Genomic DNA, 26240 nt, shown 5'->3' with positions numbered 1-26240 from the left:
GACTTTCCCTGACCTTTTGGAATCATTTTTAAATTCCCTGACTTTTACCTGACCTTTTGGAATCATTTTCAAATTCCCTGACTTTTACCTGACCTTTTGGAATCATTTTAAAATTCCCTGACCTTTTGGAAATATTTTAAAATTCCCTGACCTTTTGGAAATATTTTAAAATTCCCTGACAGTTTGGAAATATTTTAAAATTCCCTGACAGTTTGGAAATATTTTAAAATTCCCTGACAGTTTGGAAATATTATTAAATTCCCTGACCTTTTGGAAATATTTTTAAATTCCTTGACCTTTTGGAAATATTTTTAAATTCCTTGACCTTTTGGAAATATTTTTAAATTCCCTGACCTTTTGGAAATATTTTAAAATTCCCTGACCTTTTGGAAATATTTTAAAATTCCCTGACCTTTTGGAAATATTTTAAAATTCCCTGACCTTTTGGAAATATTTTAAAATTCCCTGACCTTTTCGAAATATTTTAAAATTCCCTGACCTTTTCGAAATATTATTAAATTCCCTGACCTTTTGGATATATTTTAAAATTCCCTGCCTTTTGGAAATATTTTAAAATTCCCTGACCTTTTGGAAATATTTTAAAATTCCCTGACCTTTTGGAAATATTTTAAAATTCCCTGACCTTTTCGAAATATTTTAAAATTCCCTGACCTTTTCGAAATATTTTATGACTTGGGCCTAAGGTGGTGCCTTGGGTATTTAATTTTCAAACCATCACCATCATATAATTTAATGTTCCGAATTGCGAAACATTTTCCGGAAATTGGAAAAATAAAAATAATAATAATAATAATAATAATAATCAGCTAGGCTAATACCCAAGGCACCACCTTAGGCCTAAGTCATCAAGCGACTTTTGAAGCCATTAATTCAGGTGGCCGGGTTACAATGCGTAGGAGGGTGGTGGCATGCCACGAGATCGAGCCAACAGCTCCCTACACTAACTATTACCGTTAACCTCGACAAGTTTTTATGGAAGGGGAAACCGAAGAACTCGGGGGAAAACCCCTTAAACCAGTGGGGGAGAGAACTTTCAAACTCAGCGCAGAAGGAGTTGTTCCGAGTTTTCACCTAGTGCCACAAGCTGGGATCGAACCCGGCTCCTCTTGCTGCGAGGCGAAAGTGCTAACTACTCCGCCACCCCACTATATTGAAACATATATTACTTTTTAAGGGTTTTCATTCCAGACTTGTCAGAATCGAAAAGATGAGATGAAAATGCCGCTAAATTTAAATTGGAGAACCATAGTAAGCTAATAATGGAATGAAAACCTATCTTTTTTTCGGAAAAATACGGAAACTTTTCCAGAAAAAAGGCCTCGGTAATTTTCCGGAAAATTTTCAAGAGTTGCAAAATTTAAATTTAGGAAAATAGAGAATTTTTGTGGATAAATGAGAGGATGAATAGCATTTTAACGTGTTTCTATGGTACAAGTACCACCTCTCCCACTAGTCTACAGGGGTGTAGGAACCGGGGGGGGGGGCAGGTGAATTTTGCTGGGAGGGGCAACTATTGTTATTGCCCCCTCCAACTTTTTGGTCAGTTGAAATCTTCAAACGGCTCAAATTCTCATTTAAAAAGCATATAAAGCTTATAGAACCTCAACTGTGTTTAAATTTCAGTCTTTTCCCGCCAATTTACATAGTGGTAAACAGTACACACGCATTCGGAGGAGCTACACTCCATTAAAAATTAATAAATATACCTCTCCTCGGAAGAATTTCTAATTTTCGATAAAGCGTATCATGTATCCGTGGTTCTGTGGTAGAACGCTCACCTGTCGTGCAGGAGGGCTCGGGTTCGAATCCCGCCCGATACTAACGCAAATTGAAAAACGGTTATACAACGACAAAAAGAGGGTTCTTTTGGAAAAAGCTTTTACCTAATTCCAAGAAACTGTGAACCCAGTGATTACACTTTGCCCCGAAAATGCGTACGAGTTCGGGGCAGATGATTGTAAAACCATTCTCCAGACCCCTTTTCGTTTATCTTTGCCCCTTCCAACATCAGGGTTCGTACAAAAATTTCTGATCTAAAATCCCTGACTTTTCCAAGTTATCCCTGACCAATTTTTGCCAATATTCCTGACCTTTTTGGTTATATTTTTAGACAATTTTTTTTTATTATTTTAGGTCAAAAATTCTTTGTTAATGTGTGGTTTGGTTGAATAACTAAAATCCCTGACTTAACCCTGACTTTCTACGAAATTATTTAAATCCCTGACTTATCCCTGACATTTTTCCTCCATTTTACAGATCATAATCATAATCATAAATCATAATCAGCTAGGCTAATACCCAAGGCACCACCTTAGGCCTAAGTCGTCAAGCGACTTTTGAAGCCTTTAATTCAGGTGGCCGGGTTACAATGCGTAGGAGGGTGGTGGCAAGCCCTTCATGCCCTGACTTATCCAGGTTCTGTACGAACCCCGAGGGATCGGACACTTCACTTGGCATTATTTTGTACGGGATTTCGTAGAGATTTTGGCGATTTTATCATTACTTTTTGAAGTGATTTTGGGATTTCAATGTTAATTTACCATAAAGAGAGTTAAAAGATTTTGCGATTTTACGGGATTTTGGTAAATGTCCGACCCCTCGACGAACCCTGAACTTCTAGAAGGTTCCTACGCCCCTGCAAGTCTATATATTCAAAATAAAACCTATCAGTTTCTAATTTGTGGAGTTATCATAAATATTGATAAACTTAGGTGGTGTATAAAAAACCTCCAAATAAGGCCAATCCAATACCCTACACATGGTCCTGCAAGTGCTCTCATCGAAATAAAAGCGGGACCTCCTCGACCATCACGAGACAGCGGAATCCTCCAACGCCCTCCTCAACCAAAGATGGGACTCCATCCGAAAGGATACTTTAGTCGGATAAACTTACGCTTTTCCCTCTCAAACGGAATGAAAGGAAAACACGTGGATGAGGGAAAGGATGGGGAATTCGTGCGTGGATGATGATGCTAAGGATACGGAAGGAAATAGGAACGGGGGGAGGAACGGAGGAGGGGATGGGAGGCCCTTCTTACATCGTGTTAACTCGGCATCTATCAAAGGAGGTATAAGCTTATACCGACGGAGTGGTCGACCGGAAAAAAATCTTTATATTCGTTGCTTCCAGTCAGCCTCCACATATCATTCGGCAGAGCGCAGTTGGCTACCTACGATTGGGTTACGCTAGCTCCCCCTTTAGGACAGGTAAGAAAACGGAGACTACTTTATTTCCAGGGTTAATTTTGCACCGGTAACCTTTGACGCGCGCTGTCTTTTCGAGTGAAGCGAAAAAAGGTTTCGTCTTTAATAAGCTTTAGCGTTTCTTTTTTCGAAATGAGGAAGAAATTGCTTCGGGAAAAAAGTGTTAAATTTAGCGTGTTCAAACGTAATTTCGACCAACGGCAGTTTCCGTATTCACCGTTTTGCCTAGTTTCAAAAGCGAAATAGAGTCCGTAATTCGGGATATTTAATGAGGCAGAATCTTGGGCGAAATTTCGCACGGCAAAAAGTCCACAAAGATTTAGAATATTTCAGACGGAAAACAATAGCAGGGTTGCCACAAAATTTTCAGATTCAAATTCCCTGACTATTCCCTGTTTTCCCTGACCATTTTAAGAGATTTTCCCTGACTTATTAAGGGCAAAATTTTTCTTTTATATTTTACTTTTATCAGAAGTTAATAAATTTGGATGGACTTATATTTCAGTAAAAAGGTTATTGCAATGTTGAAAAAATTAGCCAAACATTCAAGGAAATAAATTATAATCGTGGAATTTGTCATACATCTAGAGTTAAATTACCTTCAAAAAGTGCCCAGATAAAATTAAATTCCCTGACTTTTCCCCGAATCTTTAGAAATTCTTAAAATTCCCTGACATTTCCCTGACTTTTTAGGCTCATTTTTAAATTCCCTGACTTTTCCCTGTTTTCCCTGACGTGTGGCAACCCTGAATAGGCCTTTCTATAAAGTGACATTGGCCTTCTTGTTTAGATGTATTGGGCGCGTCACTCGTGACGTGGAAGTGACGTTTAACTATGATAGCCCTAAGAAAATTCGACGAGTCGCTCTTTTTATAAAGATCTAACCTTCAAAACTGATCTGAACTCCTATGTATCTCGTGACGAAAGCGATACATTAAACTAAGTTCGGCAAGCGTTATGACTTTATAGAAAGGCCTATTGTCGACGTTAGCAAGTTAACATTCGTACAACTTGAACTAACAGTTTTATGTTAAAATAACAGGGCACTTAACCAGTAGTTTCCAAACGTTTATAATAATTGTAGTAAACAAATCTCAGAAGTATAGGATAATTGTAGTAAACAAATCTCAAAATTATAGGATAATTGTTGTATACAAATCTCAAAATTATAGGATTTTCCACGATGCAAATCTCAAAATTATAGGATTTTCCACGATGCAAATCTCAAAATTATAGGATATTCCACGATGCAAATCTCAAAGTTATAGGATCTTCCACGATACAAATCTTAAAATTATAAGATATTATACGATACAAATCTTAAAATTATAAGATATTCCACGATACAAATCTTAAAATATAGGATAAGTATAGGATAAAAATCTCAAAATATAGGATAAATATACGATAAAAATCTCAAAATATAGGATAAGTATAGCAGGGTTCGTACAAAATTTCCGGAATAAAATTCCCTGACATTTCCAGGTTTTCCCTGACTAAATTGCCAAATTTCTCTGACCATTTTTGTAGAATAAATTTATGTTTTGAGGTAAAATCTTGAAAAATGTTAATTATGTATTTTTAAGACATTTTTCAAAAATTTATTTTCCGGATTCGTTTTTGGGGTCATTTTAAAATTCCCTTACTATTTCGGACCATTTTAAATTTCCCTGGCTATTCCCTGACCATTGGGAATCATTTTCAAATTCCCTGACTTCTCCCTGACCTTTTGGAAACATTTTCAGATTCCCTGACTTTTCCAGGTTTTCCAGGTATTCCAGGTCGTGTACTAACCCTGTATAGGATAAAAATCTCAAAATATAGGATATCATTTTCAAAATTTTAGAACAATTCCAGGATACAAATTTCAAATAGGACAATAGTATATAAAGTATCGATTTATTGCAATTTTATAGGGTTGAAAAATTGAGAAAAAGCCAAGTTCACACAACTCACCAACCAAAATATTTATTATATTTATATATATTTATTATTATATTAACTGTTGATCTAAAAAATGGAAACTTCCTCGGTCAGATTATAACCAAAACATATAGCAAATAATATTGACTTATAGAACTTTATAGCACCATCTTAGAAATATAGAAAAATATAGGAATTATAGCATAATTGAGATCCCTGAACTAAAGTTTTGAATACAAAAAGAATCCTGATCGATGATAAATACATAAAAATGCAAAGTTAGAATCCAGCAAACAAATCCAAAATGCAAATTCGTCCAAAAAAAAAACTGGAAAACCTCTCCAATCCCACTTCATCGAAATTTAGTTAAAAATCGTTAGTACCCTTATTCGTGATAATCTCTTGAAAAGGGTGCGAAAACTAATTGAAAGATAGGTCTAAGTTGTCAAACAGTTAATAAATCAGAGGCAAGGAGAACCTGAGTTGGGTGGCTGGAATCAGCTTCATTCCTAATAAATTATCTAGTCCTAGTAGCGCGTATGAAAGCCGTGGTAACATTAAAGACAAGAATGGAGAGTTTGTGCGTGTGTGGGGCGTGGAAATGGAAGGGGTGGTTAGCTCCGATATTAGAGAAAGTGGCAGTCCCGCACTAATTGACGAATCTCGGGGGAGCCAACATTGCCTTAATTAATGAATCTACCCGGCCAATAAAGGGGAAACGGTATTCCTAGCCCCAAATCCCCCAATCATCAGAAGAGGGTGGTTGGAGCCTACCTCCTTCCAGCCTCTTTACCTTATCAAATTTCCAATAAAACACAGAAACCCGTCACCAAAAACTAATTTCGGATGCGGCCTGGATGCTTTTGAAAGATGATGCATCGAACTAGATAAAATATTAGCATTGGAAAGTCCTTCCGAGTTAACTCGCGGGGAAACGCTCCGGGTTTACTTTGTAGTTAGGATAAAACGCGGGCGAGCGGGTAAAGTCGCTAAATAGAAACCAAATTCGTGTTTAGGGGTTTCCGCTTATGTTGTCGCCGATTTAGAGAAACTAGATAAAAGGTTGTCGGCGAACTGGAGCGCGTAGGTGACAACGACAAAACCGGGACCCTTTTCAAAATGACAATACAATAGGTTGATTCAAATTTCCTCTCGTTCCGCGAAAAGCGCTCCCTCGCGGGGGAACGATCCTCCAAAATTGAAACGCAGGTGCGAGCAGGGGATTGCAAATTATGTTGCTTTTCTTTTTGCAAAACTGGGATCATAGGCGTAGGGACAACCAAAAATGACATGCCTTTAAAAGTACCCTTAAATTGAAAAGTCAATAAGGCTACGCGAATTTTTGCTTTAATAATAAGGTGGTTCACTCGCTTAGGCCCTTTCGTTTATACAAAATTAGTTTGAGAACGTATTTTTTAAGATTTCTAACCAATGGAAATATACATATTTTATTTATTTTAATGCTTAGAGCCCGTTAGAAGCTTTTGGCCTCTTAGAAGGTTTAGGGGTCCCCTTTTTAAAAGCTTTGGACCTCTTAGAAGGTTTAGGGGTCCCCTTTTATAGGCTTTGGACCTCTTAGAAGGTTTACGGGTCCCCTTTTAAGAGCTTAGAGCCCGTTCGAAGGTTAAGGGGGCCCCCTTCTTAAAGCTTTGGACCTCTTAGAAGGTTAAGGGGTCCCCTTTTTAAAAGCTTTGGACCTCTAAGAAGGTTAAGGGGTCCCCTTTTTAAAAGCTTTGGACCTCTAAGAAGGTTAAGGGGTCCCCTTTTTAAAAGCTTTGGACCTCTAAGAAGGTTAAGGGGTCCCCTTTTTAAAAGCTTTGGACCTCTTAGAAGGTTAAGGGGTCCCCTTTTTGAAAGCTTTGGACCTCTAAGAAGGTAAAGGGGTCCCCTTTTTAAAAGCTTTGGACCTCTTAGAAGGTTAAGGGGTCCCCTTTTTAAAAGCTTTGGACCTCTTAGAAGGTTAAGGGGTCCCCTTTTTAAAAGCTTTGGACCTCTAAGAAGGTTAAGGGGTCCCCTTTTTAAAAGCTTTGGACCTCTTAGAAGGTTAAGGGGTCCCCTTTTTAAAAGCTTTGGACCTCTTGGAAGGTTAAGGGGTCCCCTTTTTAAAAGCTTTGGACCTCTAGGAAGGTTTAGGGGTCCCCTTTTTAAAAGCTTTGGACCTCTTAGAAGGTTAAGGGGCGCCCTTTTTAAAGCTTTGGACCTCTTAGAAGGTTTAGGGGTCCCCTTTTTAAAAGCTTTGGACCTCTTAGAAGGTTAAGGGGTCCCCTTTTTAAAAGCTTTGGACCTCTAAGAAGGTTAAGGGGTCCCCTTTTTAAAAGCTTTGGACCTCTTAGAAGGTTAAGGGGTCCCCTTTTTAAAAGCTTTGGACCTCTAAGAAGGTTAAGGGGTCCCCTTTTTAAAAGCTTTGGACCTCTTAGAAGGTTAAGGTGTCCCCTTTTTAAAAGCTTTGGACCTCTAAGAAGGTTAAGGGGTCCCCTTTTTAAAAGCTTTGGACCTCTTGGAAGGTTAAGGGGTCCCCTTTTTAAAAGCTTTGGACCTCTTGGAAGGTTAAGGGGTCCCCTTTTTAAAAGCTTTGGACCTCTTGGAAGGTTAAGGGGTCCCCTTTTTAAAAGCTTTGGAACTCTAAGAAGGTTAAGGGGTCCCCTTTTTAAAAGCTTTGGAACTCTAAGAAGGTTAAGGGGTCCCCTTTTTAAAAGCTTTGGACCTCTAAGAAGGTTAAGGGGTCCCCTTTTTAAAAGCTTTGGACCTCTTAGAAGGTTTAGGGGTCCCCTTTTTAAAAGCTTTGGACCTCTTAGAAGGTTAAGGGGTCCCCTTTTTAAAAGCTTTGGACCTCTTAGAAGGTTAAGGGGTCCCCTTTTTAAAAGCTTTGGACCTCTAAGAAGGTTAAGGGGTCCCCCTTTTAAAAGCTTTGGACCTCTAAGAAGGTTAAGGGGTCCCCTTTTTAAAAGCTTTGGACCTCTTGGAAGGTTAAGGGGTCCCCTTTTTAAAAGCTTTGGACCTCTTGGAAGGTTAAGGGGTCCCCTTTTTAAAAGCTTTGGACCTCTAAGAAGGTTAAGGGGTCCCCTTTTTAAAAGCTTTGGAACTCTAAGAAGGTTAAGGGGTCCCCTTTTTAAAAGCTTTGGACCTCTAAGAAGGTTTTGGGGTCCCCTTTTTAAAAGCTTTGGACCTCTTAGAAGGTTAAGGGGCGCCCTTTTTAAAGCTTTGGACCTCTTAGAAGGTTTAGGGGTCCCGTTTTTAAAATCTTTGGAACTCTTAGAAGGTTAAGGGGTCCCCTTTTTAAAAGCTTTGGACCTCTAAGAAGGTTAAGGGGTTCCCTTTTTAAAAGCTTTGGACCTCTTAGAAGGTTAAGGGGTCCCCTTTTAAAAGCTTTGGACCTCTTGGAAGGTTAAGGGGTCCCCTTTTTAAAAGCTTTGGACCTCTAGGAAGGTTTAGGGGTCCCCTTTTTAAAAGCTTTGGACCTCTTAGAAGGTTAAGGGGCGCCCTTTTTAAAGCTTTGGACCTCTTAGAAGGTTTAGGGGTCCCCTTTTTTAAAGCTTTGGATCTCTTAGAAGGTTTAAAGACCCATATTTTACTTCTTAAAGTTCGAAAAACAGTGATTCATCCCCAATATTTCAATGTCAATGCATCCTGAGAAAAATTTCAGTCAAATTTAAAAGTTAGTCTCCAAACATTTTCGTGGTAGGCTTTGGCTTACCATCCGGAGCAGCCACTGATATTGTATTAAGATCCAGTTATACTACAATTTTTTAGATTAAAATTCCCTCATTTTACCAAGTTATACCTGCGGGTTTAGGTCAAAATTAGGCTAACTTTTTATTTTAGTTCAGCGATCATCTTCATAAATTGGCTATTTTATTTAGTTTTTATGTACTTTATTATTCGAAGATCTATTTGATCCGAGATTCGCGTCTTTTTGTCTGCTCGAAGACCTATTGGTACGAGTTATTTGTAAATTTTTTATTATCTTCAAATTTGTTTAGGGTTTAGCTATACTATCCCTTTTAATTATGGACTAATCTACTTGTTCGCGTATTTTAACAGTACTCCAACCGAAAGTTAGAAAATAATTACTCTTTAAATTTTGATGAATATGAACCACCTATTTGAAATTAGGAACAAATCAGAGACAAAATGAAATCTGTATTTGAACTAATTTAACCCAAATGCTGATTTGTTTCTAATCATCGAATCAAAAACTAAAAGACGCGGCTTTTATTTAACCCAAAATTTATTGAAAATAGGGTACTTTAAGAACCAAATCTCGATTTTAGGGTGGTTTAAGCAGCTTCAAAAAGACAGCAAAATTTAATTACTTATCGGAAAAAAAATTATTTAATTAAAATTTTCAAATATACGATTTCAAGGGCAAAATTCAACTTAATATAAGCAATAACGCTTAAATAAATTACGAAATGAACATTTTATTTTCAAGTAAAATTTGAGATGCCTTAAAAATATAGGATTTCATTGGACCTTTCAAGAATTTACAAGATAATGAAGGCAAGATTTTAAAATAAAGAACTTTAAAATAAATTTCAAGATAATAAAGTATGGTTTTAAAATATAGAAATTCAATAAATTACAGAATAATATATTACGGGTTTTAAAATATAGGACTTTATAGCACATAACAAGAAATTAAAAGATAATGTAGGATGGTTTTTAAAATTTAGAACTTTCAAGAAATTAAAGGACAATATGGTATGTGGTTTAAAATATAGTACTTTATAGGACATTTCCATATATTACAGAATAATATAGCATGAGCATTAAAATATAGGATTTTATAGGAGATTTCGAGAATTTTCAGAAGAATATAGTACGGGTTTTAAAATATAGGACTTTAAATGACCTTTCAAGAAATTACAGAATAATATGGGATGGTTTTAAAATATAGGACTTTATAGGGCATTTCAATAAATTACAGCATAACATAGGACGTGTTTTAAAATATAGGCTTTTATAGGAATTATAGGACTGCTGGGTATTCGAAGGACCTGCTAAAAGATTTACATTTTCGTGACTTTCCCTAACCTTTGATTAAAAGAAATAATTAAAATACCAAATTTTTAAACTACATTTTGCTTGAATAAGCCGTTAAAAAAATTAAGATTCTTTATGAAAACCGAAAGTGACGTCGAAACTAACCAACCGAAACGACAGGGGCCGAAGCGGCTTATTGTGTGTGAGAGAGAATGATATTTATAAAGTTTAACGTCACTCAAACACGCGCGTTCTTGAATATTGCGAAAGCCGGAAAACGGTGTAATACCGTCAAAATCGCCTTTCACCCTTTGCTACTTTATAAGCAAAGATACATTTTTGGAAGGGTATTAAAATTGACGTTATTTTCCAAGCGACTACCCACGAAAGTTAGATCTACAAAACCTTAAAAACAAAATCAATAATTTAAAGGCGATCTTACGCCTTGAAAAAAGCTTCGTGTTTTTTTAAAGCGAAAGTAACCAACTTAGACTGTAACACTGACATTTTATTTGTCAAGCTCTTCTTGCGAATAACATAAGGTCAAAGGGAGGGCGGCAGTTATAAGGTCACTGACCACCGTATAAAGTCTTATTTTTTGGGGTGACTCTGGAAGAAAACCACCCCGCCGGCCGATTTTGTGGCGGGGGGAAGTTTGAGAACACTTTAGAGAGATCTGTTTACCTTTTAGGTACGACCATAAGTAAAGTAATAATCTTTAAGTATGACAATTCATATTTTTCCAGCGGAAATGTTTTTAATGACAGTATTTCGCCACTGACCAAATAAACCATAACGTGACTAAGGACTGTCAAATTACAATGGTGTTACTTGTCTTTGGGACTACACAAAACAAGAACTTAGATTGGTTTTTGTGAAAAAATAGATTTTACTTTTATTTAAGACTGAATCACTTTCACTAAATAATTTATCTTGGCACGACACTGATAATTTTGGTGATATAAAAATAATTATTGAAAAACTTTACTCTTTTGACTGCAGGGTTGCCACAAAATTTTCAGATTCAAATTCCCTCACTATTCCCTGTTTTCCCTGACCATTTTAAGAGATTTTCCCTGACTTATTAAAGCCAAAATTTTTCTTTTATATTTTACTTTTATCAGAAGTTAATAAATTTGATGGATTTATATTTCAGTAAAAAGGTTATTGCAATGTTGAAAAAATTAGCCAAACATTCATGGAAATAAATGATAATCGTGGAATTTGTCATAGATCTAGAGATAAATTACCTTCAAAAAGTGCCAAGATAAAATTGAATTCCCTGACTTTTCCCTGAATTTTTACCAGTTCTTAAAATTCCCTGACATTTCCCTGACTTTTTAGGCCCATTTTTAAATTCCCTGACTTTTCCCTGATTTCCCTGTTTTCCCTGACGCGTGGCAACCCTGGACTGCATTAGCTAAACTACCACGTACTTTATTTATTTATGTTACTTAATATTTATAAAATCGTCTTATGCTACGACAATTTAGAAAACTATACAATTTTTTTCTGCCTTAGCTAAACTACCTACTTATAATTATTTTATTTATGATACCACACTTACAATTTAGAAATTGTTGAAAACTTTACCATTTGGTTTGCATTAGCTAAACTTGTACCTACGATTATGTTATATATGATACCACACTTATAATTTCGAAAACTAAAGAAAATTGATGAAAACTTTACCCTTTGGTTTGCATTTTCTAAACTACCAATTACACCTACTTTACTATTTTGTCTGTATTAACTAAATGTGTAAGTATTAATTTTGTACTATTAGCTGGTTATACAAATAAAAGTACTGAAGTTTATTATAATTTAGTATTTCCACAAACGCAAAATCATTTCGCTATGTATAATCATTTCATCGACAATATTAATAAAAAGAAAATAACGCTAGGAAAAGTCACCAAAAATGACATGAGCTCGCGTGCTGAAAATTGACAAGTAGGCTTGGGAGCTACCGTTTCGGGTTTCCACCTACCCTCAATTGTCAGCTTAAATAAAGCTATTTGACAACAGCTGCTATTTTTAACGCCTGTTTCTGTGTTAACAAGACATATTAGCTGTTTTGATGCCACCGTCAGTTTTAAAATAATGAAAATGATATCACCCCCGCAAATTCAGAGTTTTAAATTTCGCGTCCGCGACTAGCAACAAGCCGGTTTTGTAAATGACGTCACTTAAAACTTTAAAAAAAAACTCCACTTTCGCCCTACTTTTCGAGTTACAAGCGAGGCGCGACTGTAACCCATTACCCCTTTCGCGCGAAACTTTTCAAGTCAAACTTTCAACCTTTCCCCCCCCCCCCCCTTAAACCCCCCAAATGCTTTCGATATCATAGTCGCAACAACTTCGAAAACTAACGTTGAAGCATTTTGAATGGCGTTAGACAGTAAAATTTAAGAAACCCACACGGCAATATCCCCAAAAAATAATGCTCTACGAACCATGCATGTCAACGTCCTCCAGCCGAGAAGTTCCGCCATCAGCTTGATCAACAGATCCGTAGCTCTTTTCGTTGCCGGCGATAGTTGTTCCTTCACTCTTTTGAACCGTAAATCGAGCTGACATTTTGCTACGACGTTCAAAGACTGTCCTCCGATCCACAAACTCGATTTAAACGCAAAATTCAGTTCATTAACGACAGAAACTTAAGTAGAAATACCGAATGTCAACTTTGACAAGTACCACGACGGAAAATACCACGCTACTTCCTCGGTCGCTCTGAGACGCGAAACTAACTGCAGACGTAAAATTGGACCGCTCTGTCCAAAAACCTTTCGTGTCTAGTTCGGCGAATTCCCACCAGTCTCAGAAACGGCGCTCGATTTAACTCTCACCAAGGAAAACTTCGTAGTTTTCTTTCGTAAGAAGTGTATTAATTATAAAAATAACTTTTAAATAATTCTTAATAACGTTATTTCTACGGTATTATTCATTTTCACAATATATTACCAAAGGTTTTGAAGTTTTGACGCGTTAAAATGTTTGGTTTATATTTACAGTTAGCTAAGCCTAATATCTTGTCAAATCGGAAGAGCGCCAAATTCAAACATGGCGGACTGGATACATTGTAATCAATGTTACGCCCAACCAGATGTAAACAGAAACTTTGAATTAACAAACTGCGGGCATATATTTTGCGTAAATTGCATTACAAATGGTAGTAAAAAATTTTATTCAAAAATGGAATTGAAAATTAAAAACTTACTAACAAATTATAGCTAACAAGAAATGTACAATATGCGACAAATCCTGTTCAACTATTCTTCTTACGTCCCAGGTTATTATTAAAATTAATATTTAAGTTGTCTGGAAAACGTGCAATAAGAGTTCAAATTTAAACAGATGAAACCTGAAGTAGAGATGTTTTTTATCGATCCACGAGAATTGGCTAAAAGGCACCTTAAGGAGATGCATAAAGTTGGTAGTTATTTTCATAATAATGAGTAGAAAAAAAAAATAAAAAAAAAATGTACTAGGTGATTGAATTCCAACAAGGACACAGATCGAAATTCTTCAATTACCACAAAAACATGATTGTAAAAGCTAGAAGTCTAGCTGAAGAATACAAGAAACTACTGATTAAACTAGAAGATTCAAAAAAGTAATACTATACAAATAAAGCCACAATCTAAACATTAACAACAATTTTCAGGGAAGCTGAAAAGTTGAAGCAAGAACACAGAGCTTTGAAACAGAAGCTCTCCCATTCAATGCAGCAGAGAATTAGTCCATATCAAGCTTTGGATAGACAAAATAATAACTTCAGATTTAACCCCCAGGCTGACATTAGTCCTTTAGAAAGAGTAAAACTAATTTGTTTTAATTTAAGGGTTTGAGAAATTTTGAATAACGAATTTATAGGGCACAAACTTGCGTCGAAGTCCACCACGTCTGAGTCTACGAACTCCAATGAGCCATGGACCAAAAAAGGGTTTTGTGCCAAACGTCCGAAACCACCCATCCAGGTATTAAGAAAATTCAATTTATTTACTATTTAAGTAATTTTAAACCACATTATATTTCTAATAAGCCTTAGAAGCTATGACACACCAAACATGAGCACATTGGGCTTGTACACACCAAACCCTAATCAGCCAAGTACCAATCCTACACCACTAGTGGCACAGCACAACCAATTCACTGTTCCTAGAAATCGAGACTTCATAACACCATCACAAATGAACAGAGTTCCTCTTGGCAATCAGAATGGAGTAAAATTAATATCTTGCAACTTCCAATGAAAGTAAATAAAAATAAAATTTATTTTCAGGTGTTTAGAAATCAGAATTTGACTCATTTAGCCAGAGTGTACGTAAAAATTTAATTTTTTCTAAAAAAATATATAAATATCACAGTAAAATAATTTAAACAACTTTTCTCCAGATCACCATACAGTCCACAGGATAATTAAAAAAGATTTGAACATATCCAACTCTTTTTAACTTTAAATATATTCAAAACATTTTTCTTCTGACATAGTTGCTCATATTTTATCTTGTACCTAACTTTATTTTCTTAAATTATTTTTAACTTAATGCAAATAACATCTGTTTTTCAGACGAAACCTTTGACATTAAATATTAGTGGTCTCTGTATTTATGGATTTGAACATTGGCAATTTTTGCTCTAGTAGCCATAACTCTCTTCGCTATGTCCAAATCTTCCATTTTTCCTTTAAACATATAAAAATGTTTTAAATGGTTCATAAAAAATGAAATATATTATCCATCTTACCATGACCAGATTCTAATGCATTTGGTGTAGTTGAATATTCCTGTAAATTCATTGTATAAAAGTTGTTTTTCACGTTGATAAACATTGTAAAATATATTAGATACACACTTACCTTATTGGTCTTGTCATAATTTTCCTCCTTCATTTGGTTAAGCAGTAATTCTTGACGGGATTTCGTATAATTTAATTCCTCTAGGGATTGTTTCTTTTCAGCCTGAGGAGATAACTCCGTTTAAGTGTTGCATATTGGTTCAACATTTAAATAAGTAAAGATACTTACCTTTATATCAATTACCATTGTAGGAAAATTGGTAATAATGGGGTACCCATATTTGCCATAAGAAACTGCGTAATCTACGTTAATTGCAGCTTTAGCTTTTTCTTTGATACTATAAGGAGTCATATGATATATTTGGTAGGCTGTTTTAAGTGTCACACTTAAAATGTGTTCTTGAGCAGCCATTGTGTAAGCAGCCTAGAAAAAGAAATGGTAATTAGTCAAAAGTATCCATTAGCTGATTTTTTAAAATCAGTAACGCGTACCTCAAAGCTTTCCATTGAATTACATTTCAAGAGAGATTTTTTGGAGGCAATACTGAATGAAATGACTAGAAATAAGAGAAACTCTGGTGGATTCGCAATTACATGGTCCAGAAGCTGAATCCATTGGATTTTCATAAAAACTTCGGAGAACATCGTCCTCAACAAAGTCCAAACGTAAATCTTGCAGATAAATTTGTAAACATAAGTGAAAACAAAACTAAAAAAAGAAAAAAGTTCAATCAACCTCGGCAGAAATTCCATGACGAATTAAATGCAAAAGCAAATCTGAGTCGTGTTCTTTAAGAATATTTTCACAGACAATGATTATGAATGCGTTCGAATATGGGTAGTTAATAAACCAATTGTTTGCCCACTTGCCTGTTAAAAGAAGAGACGAATATAGTCAAGAAAAATACAATTATCCTTTAATACTTACACATGAAAGCTACGGTAATTTCAAAACATAGATGCAAGTTTTGATGCAACAGTTTTACAAAGGGAAACAGCAAGGAAGGCAAAAACTCAATTTCAACTAACTGCGGGCACCAGTGACCACACATGCTCAAGATTCTAAACCAACACAATTAGGTTTAAGCTAATAAATGGAGCAAGGGAATTACGTACAATTGCAGGGCCCGAAAGAGAGTTTGGCTCAAAACTGGAACACTTTTTTCCAAATCTTTAAAAGCTACGTGAACTCCTTTTTTATAAACTGCCTTAAAAGCATCGCAATTATCAGTTAAATCCAAAAAATTACTCCAGATAATTAACCTAGATAGATACAATTATTAAAATAAAATTTTCATTTCATGATTTGTGAATAAACTTGCCGATATTTAGCAGGGAAGGAGCCATATTCTTTCAGAATACCCTTTAACCTTTCCATGATTAAAATACTCAGCTATGTAAAAAACTAAAATAGTAACAAAGCAATTGATTATCAAACACAGTCACTTTATTTACCTTTCGGCCTTTTTGTTTCTTCAGTTGCTGCTCCACAACAGATAGTTCTATATTAGTAGGTTTCTCGGAAGCTTCATAAGAAACAGGGACATTGGATTGCGGCAATTTAGCGGGAAATAAATTTTCAATATCATAAACTTTGACAAGCCCAGACAGAGTTACCGCAACAACCTTAGCACTTGTTGAGGAACAATGTACACTGATGATTTTATCATTGGTTATTGTAATTTTGGTTATCATTGTATTGTTAATTACATCGTAAAGGTACATAGCACCAGTTGAGCTCAACACTAAAACCATCTGTTAAATAATAAGAAATTTACAAAACTGTGCCTACTGTATAAGAACTGAACTTACGTAAGTAGAGGATTCTTTAGTCCATGAAAAATTGATAAAAGCTATTTTGACAGTAGATGTTATTTCGTTTGATAATGAAATGACTGAACCAGGTTCTTGAAATATAACATCCACATCCCAATATAAAAGCCAACTTGCTTTACCACCCACTATCAGAAGTTTTCCATCACTTTGGAAATCAAATAACCATATCATTATCTACTAGTTCATGTTAATAGTCAATTATCTAGTCTATATACCTTGATATATCTGCTGTTGTTATTACTAAATAATTATCTCTGTCAATAAAATCCAGATCACAAAATTGATTATATCTTTGGGTTTTGTGGTCCCATGAGCATATTTTGCTTTTTTTGAATATGCTCAAAATAGACTCCAAAGGTGGAATAAGCATTGACTGTTAAATGATAATTATAAATACAAAACCAAATGACAAAATATCAAATGATAAATCATTTTACCTTAATTAAATCAACATTGAATGGCAAAATTATCTCGTGCATCTTAGTCAGTTCTTGCAAATTCCACACTACTGTTTTTCGGATTGAAGATGTTACAGCTACATAGCCTTTCTTATCAACGGTTATATGAGAGATGGCTGTATCGTGGCCTAATAGCTTGGCCACTACTTTGCCATTTAGGGACTGAATAACATAAAAAAAGCAGTTAGAGGCAGCGACTAAGACGTCTCTCTCTGTATACAAAGCATTAGCAAAAGCTATTGCAGTACAGCAATTTCCAATTTTATGTAAACAGTTGAACCTAAAATAAATTATATAAAACAATAATAATACCTAATGTAAAAAAATTAATACCTATTTTTTTGCAAATCAAAGAGATAAACATGGCCACACTGATTTCCGGTTAATATTCTGGGATATTCAATTGCAGCACAAGTATTTCGTATCCCCCCAACCCGTTCAGAATTATTTGAAATGCTGAGTATCGCCCTATAAAACCATGTAACAAATAAGATATATTAATAAAGCACCTGCGTAATTGTTTTCAACCACTAGATATTACTTATCCGCTTGATTTTTTTCTTTGTTTTGAAAAATAGTTCCATCTTTTCTCATAAAAATATTAAGGCTGAACATTTTCTGCTTTCATTCCAGATTTTAATGACAACCCAAGACTTACTACTTTCAGTTAAATTAACAATGCCGTAGAAAAGATATTTATGTATAAAATACTTAAAGGTTAATGGGTATTCAGCTAGATTTTGAGCACTTTAATTTTTAAGGTGTAACAAAGATAATGTTTTTCGAATAATAAGAGGACTGCAACAACTTACAACACCAGTCCTCCCCAGCTCAGGGATTTCAAATTAGCTGCAAAGTGCAAACAAATGCGGCAATCTCATTTCTCCCTCTAGCGGTTTGTAAAAATCCCTTTTTATCACCCCCTTCACGGCCCGCTGCTCCATTCAAAAAAGAAACAATCCATTTTTCCTCCCACCAAAGTAGCTATATTATCTTTGCTCCCACTTAAAGTCTTAAACCCATTTTTTAACTTTAACCATAACATTTATAATTACTAGCATATCTATATATATATTTTTTTAAATCTTTTATTGTTATATTACAATCTTAAGGTGCTTCTTATCAATTATTTACTACTTTGGCGTAAAAATATCATTGTTTTTCTTTAGCACTTTTTCACTCTTTTTGGCCCGAAAATATTAATTAGTAAATTCATTTACAACTACTCCTACTTAGATTAATCTTCGTCATTATAAATTAAATTCTGAGCTTCCGTTGCTGTTGCATTTGCTTTAACATTGTTTAAGAGTTTTTAAATATTTTATGTTCACTGACAATTATTATTTTCTGGGGATGTCGTTTTTTTTTTGTAGAAAATCTGCCTATGGTGTAATTTCCAGTGGTCGAGTGTTGAATTTTCCGCCCATTTATTTATTTATTTACAATAAAAAAAACCACGAAGCTAGGATAGCGTAAATAGTGTCTATTTTTTCGACGAGTCCAGGACTCTTCCCTCTTTCTTCGCCCCCCCCCCCCTCGTTTAAATTTATATGTTCTTTAATCTCTCTTTATTCCTCCATATTATATTCGAAAATAAATAGCACCTAACCAGGCAAAGCCTATAAAATTTTTATGATAATTATAAAAGAGACAATCAGTAATCGAACTACAGCATCAAAGTTTACATATTTTCATAAATAATGATGATCGGGTAAATTAAAATGCTCGTAAATATTATCACAATTAATTTAACCATTGAAATCTTCATTCCAAACCCGTAGAGCTTAATTCTTTTCTTTCTACCTTTATTCATTTTAATAAAGCAAAATTTTAATAATAATAATGTTTTAATTAAGGATAAAAAGCTGTACACTTATTGGGCCCTGATACGCGATACAAAAGATACTATAACGCTCGAAACAAAAGAAACTATTTACATTAATATTAATTGATACAATGATAGTGCCCGAAAAACGAAAATAAAAAAAAAAACAGAATTTCACAAAAAAAAGATACATATGAAGCGACAGTAATAAAATTTAAAAAAAGGCTAATTGTAAGTAATGCTGAAATGAACAACAGTTCAGCCCCAGTTTTTATAATGTATCTAATCGACACTTGAATGCCGGTGCGGAGGATTTGTTCTTAACGGCAGCCGGGAGATCATTCCAAAATTTAACAACCCTTTGGGTGAAGAAAACCCGCCTAGCTACCCCGTTGCACCACTTTTTGCGGATTGTGGGAGCCTTTCGCCCCTCTCACTTGATGTCGAAGAAGTCAACTGCAGTAACATCATACAGGCCATAAATGATTTTGAAGGTGTCAACTAAGTCAGCGCGAAGACGCCTGTCCTTAAGGGACAGAAGACCCAACCTTTTTAACCTTTCATCATATGGTAAGGTTCTGAACCCTGAAACTAGCTTCGTGGCCTTTCTTTGCACGCTTTCCAGCTTCTCAATGTCTTTGACCAGGTGGGGGGACCAAATGCTGGAACAGTAGTCTAAGTGAAGGCGAATGTAGACACTGTACAGGATTTTGAAAGATTTGACACTAAAATGAGAGAATGATCTCCGCAGCATATACAAAGCCCTTGTCCGGGCGCGGAAGCGGCTTTGCTATGGGTATCCCCGAACATATGGCCGGAAAGCATGACCCCAAGGTCCCAAACCACAGCATGCGCCTCTATCGCTTTACCCCCCAAACTGTACTGATAGCGAGGGTTATTAGCCCCGCAATGGAGAACAACCGATTTAGTAGTGTTGAAGCTCATACCGTTCGAGGAGACCCAATGGGCTAAAGCATCAATGTCCCGTTGGAGTAATAGCGAATCAGTCGGTGAAGCTATTTTATGACCAATCTTATTGTCATCGGCAAACAATTTGAGAAAAGACTCCTTGATTACCAGAGGAAGGTCATTAATAAATGTAACAAAAAGAGTTGGGCCTAACACAGATCCCTGAGGCACCCCACTGGTCACCTCACACCATTCCGAACAGACCCCACGCAGGACCACTCGCTGCGTTCGACCACTCAAAAAATCCGCGATCCAATTGACGATCAAAGGTGGAACCCCTAAATATGGAATGCAAATCTAGGCACGTAGTGACTTCCTCAAGGGTTGTGAGGAGGTTCGTAAAACACGAACGTCTTAAAGGCCGACTACATAAATCTTCGGTTTACTCTGTCTTTCACTGTAAGTAATCTGACTGCATGGCACAAGTGTATTGCAGTAAGCTTACTTCCAGTGAAAGACAGAGTAAACCGAAGATTTATGTAGTCGGCCTTTAAGAGAAACCCATGTTGGTCTCTCGAGAAGAAAGATCGGCTAGTAAGGAACGCCACCAAGGAATCTCGTACGCTGGTCTCCAGTTCCTTACACTGCATACAGGTTAGACTTATACCCCTAAAAGTGTCAACCGCGTTGGAGTTAGGAAGATTTTTGATCGCGGTAACATTAGCCCACTTCCATAAAGTGGAAGACGACCAGACGAAATAGAGTAATTGAAAATGGCTAATAGAGGGGAAGCTAAGATGGCTGAACCCTCTGAAAGTAATCGCGGATGAAGGTCATCAGGCCCTGGGTATTTAAAAGTGGGCAGTCGCTTTAAATATCGTCGGACTGTGGAATACGATAGGCCAAAGTCTAGGGGACTGAAAACAAAATCAGAGGGCTCAGAACGGTCAAAACCAGCGAAAAAGTCACCCAGATATACCGCCTCCAAATCGGGCTCGCGGGTGAACACGGAGCTAAAGAAATCGTTAAGTGCCGTTACCACTTCAACCGGATCGCGGATTAATACCCCCGCAGAGTTCTCCACCACCATCAGAGAGGGTTTGGGTTTAAGAGAAAGGGAAACATGCGAGTAGAGCGCCTTGGGGTTGGTAGGGATTTCATCAATTAAACGGGCTTCATACTTATATTTCGCGGAACGAATGTGTTTAGTAAGTAAGTTACGTTTTTTCGCAAATGCGTGTCTGTTGTCAGTAGAAGGTGACGTTCTGAATATACGAAAGGCAGAACGCTTGTCTCGAATTAGGTGCTCGGTTTCCTTGGACCACCAGGGCTCCCTCAACAGACCCGAACGTTTAGTGGGTTCAATGGAGATCAAGGGCACCGACACGTCCCTGGCTTCAGTAACGTAAAGGAGAAGGATATCAAGCATTTCGTCCAAGGTAGGGGCATCGAGGACGGCTGACCAATCCTTCGAAAGCAGTGCAGCGTGAAATAGATCATAGTCCCCACGACTATAGGCAAAGCGTGTATACGGGGAAATGGGCACCGGAAGGGAACACTGGAGGTCGAAAGAGAAAGTGAGAACATCATGATCGCATTTATCAAGGGAGGGAAGGTGGGAAAGGTCATGAACAGAATCCCAATCAAAAGTTAAAATGAGGTCTAAAAGTGAAGGGATATTGTTCCCACGGTGGCAAGTGGGAGATAAAACATGTAGCGTTAGTTCAAAGGAAGACACAGTATCAAGGAGCCTTTTCTCAACAGATCTAACCCCCTTACAAGAAGCCCAGTTTATCGCAGGCACGTTAAAATCCCCCATAATAAGCACACGGTCAGCTAACTTGCAGGCTTTCTCCATCGTCCCCAATAAAATCTTCAAGAATTCAGGAGTCTCCGAAGGGCTGCGATAGCAACATAACACAATAAATAATTTTTATCAAGTATAATTTAGCAAGCCAAAATGTTTGGAGAAGTTAGGGAGCGATTAGCAGTAGCCACATGGTGCGATCGAAAATACAGAACACATTCCCCGCTTCTTGACCAATCACAATCGGAGCGAAAGGAATTATAACCCGGAATGTGAAACAATTCAGAACATATGTCCTTATTTAACCAGGTCTCTGTTATGGCAATACAGTACTTTTTCTTGAACTGAGAGCAAATTTAAAAAAATAGCACTAAAGAAATATCATTCAGTAAAGATTTCAAGTTTGTTTTAAACGCTATTTCTGGTATATTTGAAGACATTTACCTTGCAAAATACGTTTATTCCCAAAACTCCGACCTCAAATTCATCAATACGTTCTAGGCTCTTGAGAACACAGCCAACTGGCGCAGTCACTACATGTCAGGGCAATCTCGTGAGAGTCAGTTATCTTGTGCACTTTTAGATTTCGTTGTTTTTATTATTTATCCTCATACTTTTGTGCAAGTCGCTAGACAACTAATTAAATATAAACCTGCTTCTTTTATTTGACAATGCAGATTTATTTTAGAACCTGAGTCTCCGAAAACTTTATTAATTGCATTAACAGCACTTGACAGTATATTGTAGATCATTTTAGCTCCTAAGCCTTGGTTGTTCAAACCGGTTTGTTTACTAAAATAATGGCCGTCGGTTTATCAGAAGTAGAGCTAATTGAGCGACGGCATAATCGGCATTTGCGATTCGATGACGTCAAATATGACATCAAATATAACGTCAAATATTACGTAGGGTACGGATGACGCAATATCTGTGAAACAAACTGTTAGTGAAGAAATAGAGCTAGTGGCATACTTATGAGTAATTATGTTACATATGCTAATAGCGAACAGTGCAATAAAATGAACACAAACAAAAAATTAAAATACGCGACAAATCGAATAACAGAACAAAAAAAAAGAGAAACGAGATAATAATAGTCCGAAGAAAGTTATCAAGTCCGAACAGCGTTGCGAAGTATAGCGCAAGTGGCGGAAATAACGTCTGAAAATCCGGCGTGGACTGCTTTCAGCACACCCGTCAGAGAGACAGGAAGAGCCCTCTTATGGAGACTACTAAGAAGACCACGCCGTGTTGCAACTTGGGATGGACAGGCGAAGAGAATGTGCTCCACGGTATCTACCGCCTCGCACTTCGAGCAGGAATCCAAGCTACTCATATTCCTGGGAAGGCGTCCGCAGCCGAGACGCGCCAAAAGAGTGTCATCCCGCCTGGTGAGCTGAAGCCGTTTAATCTCGCGAGAGCCCGGATTAGACTTCGCCTCCCTGAGCGCGTAGGAAGTGGCTCGGGTCTGCCAGGAATCCCACCAAGCACAGGTAACCACTTTACTGCACACAGATTTCAATTCGGAGAGCGCAGCTGGGAGGAAAAAGTCCACCTTGGAGGGGCGTGGAAGACTGGTGACACCCGGGAGACCGTCTGCCGTTTCAATGCCCACTACGCCGACGTGAGCCGGACACCACAAAAAAGTCACTGAGTAGGAGTACCAGTCGCATAAGTCATGAATAGCGGTGATTACCGGATCATTTGAACGCGTATGTAACATCGTAAGCGCGCTTTTGGAGTTGGAGCAGAGGACTATTGAACTTGCAAGATGAGTTCAAGCATATGAAATTTCCAATTGAATGGCCAATAGCTCTATTGTTGATAGGATGGCCGGGATCCACCAAAGACCGAGCACCGACCCCGATAGAAGGTATGGCAAAGGCACCCTCAACTCCCGAGTCATGGCCAACGTCGCAAGGAACAACTGTCGAGCGCGTCCAAGCAGAGGTCACCTTTGCGAGTAGTTAGCCAACGGGAGATGACCGTCACCTTGGGAGGTTCCCAAGGAGGAGTGGACGTGGGAGTAAGATGACCCCTGGAGGAATGAAAGAGCCAGGAGATATTGTGTTCCCAGCCAAGTTCCACGCCCGGAGCAGAAAAGGAAGCCGATCCGGGGCGAAGCGATGTTCAATGACCTCCAGTTGAGCCAGGTTGTCCCGCAGAAGAGCGGTTTAAAAGGCCGGGGTATCCGCTGCGCCACATGGAGCAAGTGTATGAAGGTCCAAAAGAGTGCGACAAAAACTTCAGGACAATGGGTGTAGACCGTGGCACACCAAGGATGACCCGTAGAGCAGTGTTTTGGACTTTGTCAAAAGAGGCGAGCAGAGGAGCGGCTGCGGACGCACAGAGGGGGCTAGAATAATCCAGCCTGGAGTGAATGAGGTGGGTGTTCAAAAGCCTTAGCACGCCCCTACAGTAACTGGCACCCCAACCGGTCGCTGAGACAGTACGCAGAAGATTAAGGCGCTTGACAGAAGACGTGGCTAGAGCCTCGACGTGAGGCTTCCATGTGAGCATGACTTCGACTATTCTCGTGCTGATTTTGTCTCCCTTAATGCTCGGTTTGCCAAGGAAGACTGGTCTCGTATCCTAGATCTTTCTATGGAGGAAGCTTGGCAGTTCTTTAAGGATGTCCTTCTCAAATGTGTGGCCGCTGAAGTGCCACTTTATAGCTCCAACAAACCCAACCAAACGAGCCATTCGGAAAAAGGAACGCCTCTGGAAACGGCTCCAGCACGCGATTCGCTCTAATAACACTGTCTCGTTCAATCATCTCCAACCAGCCTACAAGGATCAAGTGAAGCTTGTCAAAGTCTTGATCTCTCGAGCTAAAGCAAAGTCTCACCAACGGCAGTTTAATAGTATCAAAAAGACCCCCAGAGCCTTCTATCGCTTTGTCAAGAAACAAATTCGTGTACCACCTTCGCGCCTCAATATTACACTTGCCAACGGTGAGAAAACTGACTCGGATCTTCAGATGGCCAACTGCATTAATAACACACTTGCTAGGAATTTCAATACTAACCAGTACGATCTGCTGAACTTTCCGAAAACTGACGCCTTACCCATGCCTAACTACACTCCTTCTTTTCGTGACGTCCGCCAAAATCTCAAATCTCTCGACACCAAAAGTGCATCGGGCCCTGACGGGATTCCCAATAGACTATTAAAAAACTGTGCTACCTCCCTTTATCGACCGCTTAGCTACCTACTTACGGTATCTCTTCAAATTGGTGAACTGCCGAAGGACTGGTGCACGGCTCATATCACCCCTATCTATAAAGGAAAAGGGAAAAAATGCGACGCCTCGAACTATCGGCCAATTAGCCTTACCTCTTCTATTTGCAAAGTTCTGGAAAAATGTGTTCGATCTGCGTTACTATCAAAAGTAATTTACTTTTGTTACTATCCCATGCCAATCCCTTTCTCAGTGAATTTCAACATGGATTGCTGCACGGCAAATCAGTCGAATCGAATCTGCTATCTACTATGGCTATTTGGCTGGATGCCTTTGATAATAGCCAACGTGTCAATGCGATTTACCTTGATATAGCTAAAGCTTTTGACTCGGTCCCCATCATCGTCTCCTGGCTAAACTTGAGTCCACTTTTAACATCAGGAACAATGTCCTCACGTGGCTGAAGAATTATCTTCTCTACCGCTCTCAACGGGTGCGTGTCGGGAATTTTTTGAGTGACTCCCGCTTGGTCACGAGTGGCGTCCCCCAGGGGAGTGTCTTAGGACCCCTATTGTTCGTCTTGTACATTAACGACATCCCCCAGAACATCAAATCTTATCTCAGGCTTTTTGCTGATGACCTCAAAGTGTTCCGTGTGATAAAATATTTCGCTGACATCGTCACCCTTCAATCTGACCTTCGAACTCTTGAACTCTGGTCTCAAACCAATGGACTCATTTTCAATGACTCTAAAGCAGTTGTGCTCTCTATCCAACGAGTGAAATGTGATACGAGAATTCCATCCCCATATAACCTCTTTAACCGTAATATTCAAAGAGTTAATGAGTGTCGCGACCTGGGTGTTCATGTTTCCAATAACCTCTCTTTTCGCACACACATTACTTTGGTGTGGTCGTGCCTCTGGCCTTCTTGCCACCATTAAAGCTAATTTTTCTGGAATCAGCCCTGCTATGCTTAGTCGCCTCTTTGACTGTTACGTCCACCCCCTCTTGGAATTTTCTAGTCAAATTTGGAGCCCCTATCTGTCTCAGGATGTTCAGTTAATCGATAATGTTCAAGCTTGTGCTTCCCGTGTTCCCTATTCCCTTCGTAAATTACCACGTGCCGAACGATTGGCTAAACTTTATTGGGTCCCCCTTCAATCTCGTAGACTTTATCTAGACTTAACATCGCTCTTTAAAATTTTATGTGATCCAAATCAACCATATTTTACTTTTGCGAATAGTAACACTGGCACTCGTGGTCACTCCCGTTTCCTCTGTTTCCTTGGTT

At 37.9% G+C, this 26240-nt stretch overlaps 4 protein-coding genes across 8 annotated transcripts in view; 1 reads left to right on the top strand and 3 right to left on the bottom strand.

Moving 5' to 3' along the window:
- The window catches only part of kcc (solute carrier family 12 member kcc), a 276301-nt gene extending 263427 nt beyond the window's left edge, over window positions 1-12874 (bottom strand). For 3 of the 4 annotated variants that reach the window (XM_090167738.1, XM_090167741.1, XM_090167739.1), the window contains exon 1: window positions 12588-12874. In XM_090167738.1, the coding sequence (XP_090023864.1) occupies window positions 12588-12711 (124 nt within the window). In that variant the 5' untranslated portion in view covers window positions 12712-12874. The remainder of the gene's footprint in view (window positions 1-12587) is intronic. The other variant, XM_090167740.1, reaches the window with a different exon arrangement.
- On the top strand, window positions 12855-14819 carry nenya (RING finger protein nenya). 2 transcript variants are annotated; one of them, XM_090167748.1, is made up of 10 exons: window positions 12855-13006; window positions 13146-13303; window positions 13365-13423; window positions 13489-13563; window positions 13623-13747; window positions 13799-13949; window positions 14008-14111; window positions 14177-14357; window positions 14417-14454; window positions 14530-14819. In XM_090167748.1, exons 2-10 carry the CDS (start codon window positions 13195-13197, stop codon window positions 14555-14557), a joined length of 870 nt encoding a protein of 289 aa, XP_090023874.1. In that variant the 5' UTR covers window positions 12855-13006; window positions 13146-13194; the 3' UTR covers window positions 14558-14819. The 2 variants fall into 2 exon arrangements, with proteins under 2 accessions (XP_090023874.1, XP_090023873.1); XM_090167747.1 differs by having other exon boundaries at window positions 12933-13068.
- Window positions 14426-18069, bottom strand: LOC149949400 (TBC1 domain family member 31). The gene is made up of 15 exons (XM_090167746.1): window positions 17767-18069; window positions 17559-17693; window positions 17205-17505; window positions 16983-17140; window positions 16744-16912; window positions 16387-16686; window positions 16254-16324; window positions 16048-16194; window positions 15860-15993; window positions 15668-15801; window positions 15424-15603; window positions 15161-15355; window positions 14993-15094; window positions 14881-14920; window positions 14426-14818 (listed from the first exon to the last, which is right to left on the bottom strand). The coding sequence occupies exons 1-15, from the start codon at window positions 17838-17840 to the stop codon at window positions 14727-14729; spliced, it is 2232 nt and encodes a 743-aa protein (XP_090023872.1). The 5' UTR covers window positions 17841-18069; the 3' UTR covers window positions 14426-14726.
- Window positions 18070-19483: 1414 nt separating this feature from the next.
- LOC149949399 (uncharacterized) lies at window positions 19484-25347 on the bottom strand. Its single transcript, XM_090169414.1, has 4 exons — window positions 25313-25347; window positions 20939-21860; window positions 19809-20118; window positions 19484-19725 (listed from the first exon to the last, which is right to left on the bottom strand). The coding sequence occupies exons 1-4, from the start codon at window positions 25345-25347 to the stop codon at window positions 19484-19486; spliced, it is 1509 nt and encodes a 502-aa protein (XP_090025540.1).
- Between the last annotated feature and the right edge of the window lie 893 nt (window positions 25348-26240).

The sequence above is a fragment of the Leiobunum rupestre genome, chromosome 3 (genome assembly GCF_980474605.1).
Source record: "Leiobunum rupestre chromosome 3, qqLeiRupe1.1.hap1, whole genome shotgun sequence".
Lineage (NCBI taxonomy): Eukaryota > Metazoa > Arthropoda > Arachnida > Opiliones > Sclerosomatidae > Leiobunum > Leiobunum rupestre.
Note: the sequence above shows the minus strand (reverse complement) of the source record. Positions and strands in the feature narration are given on the sequence as shown.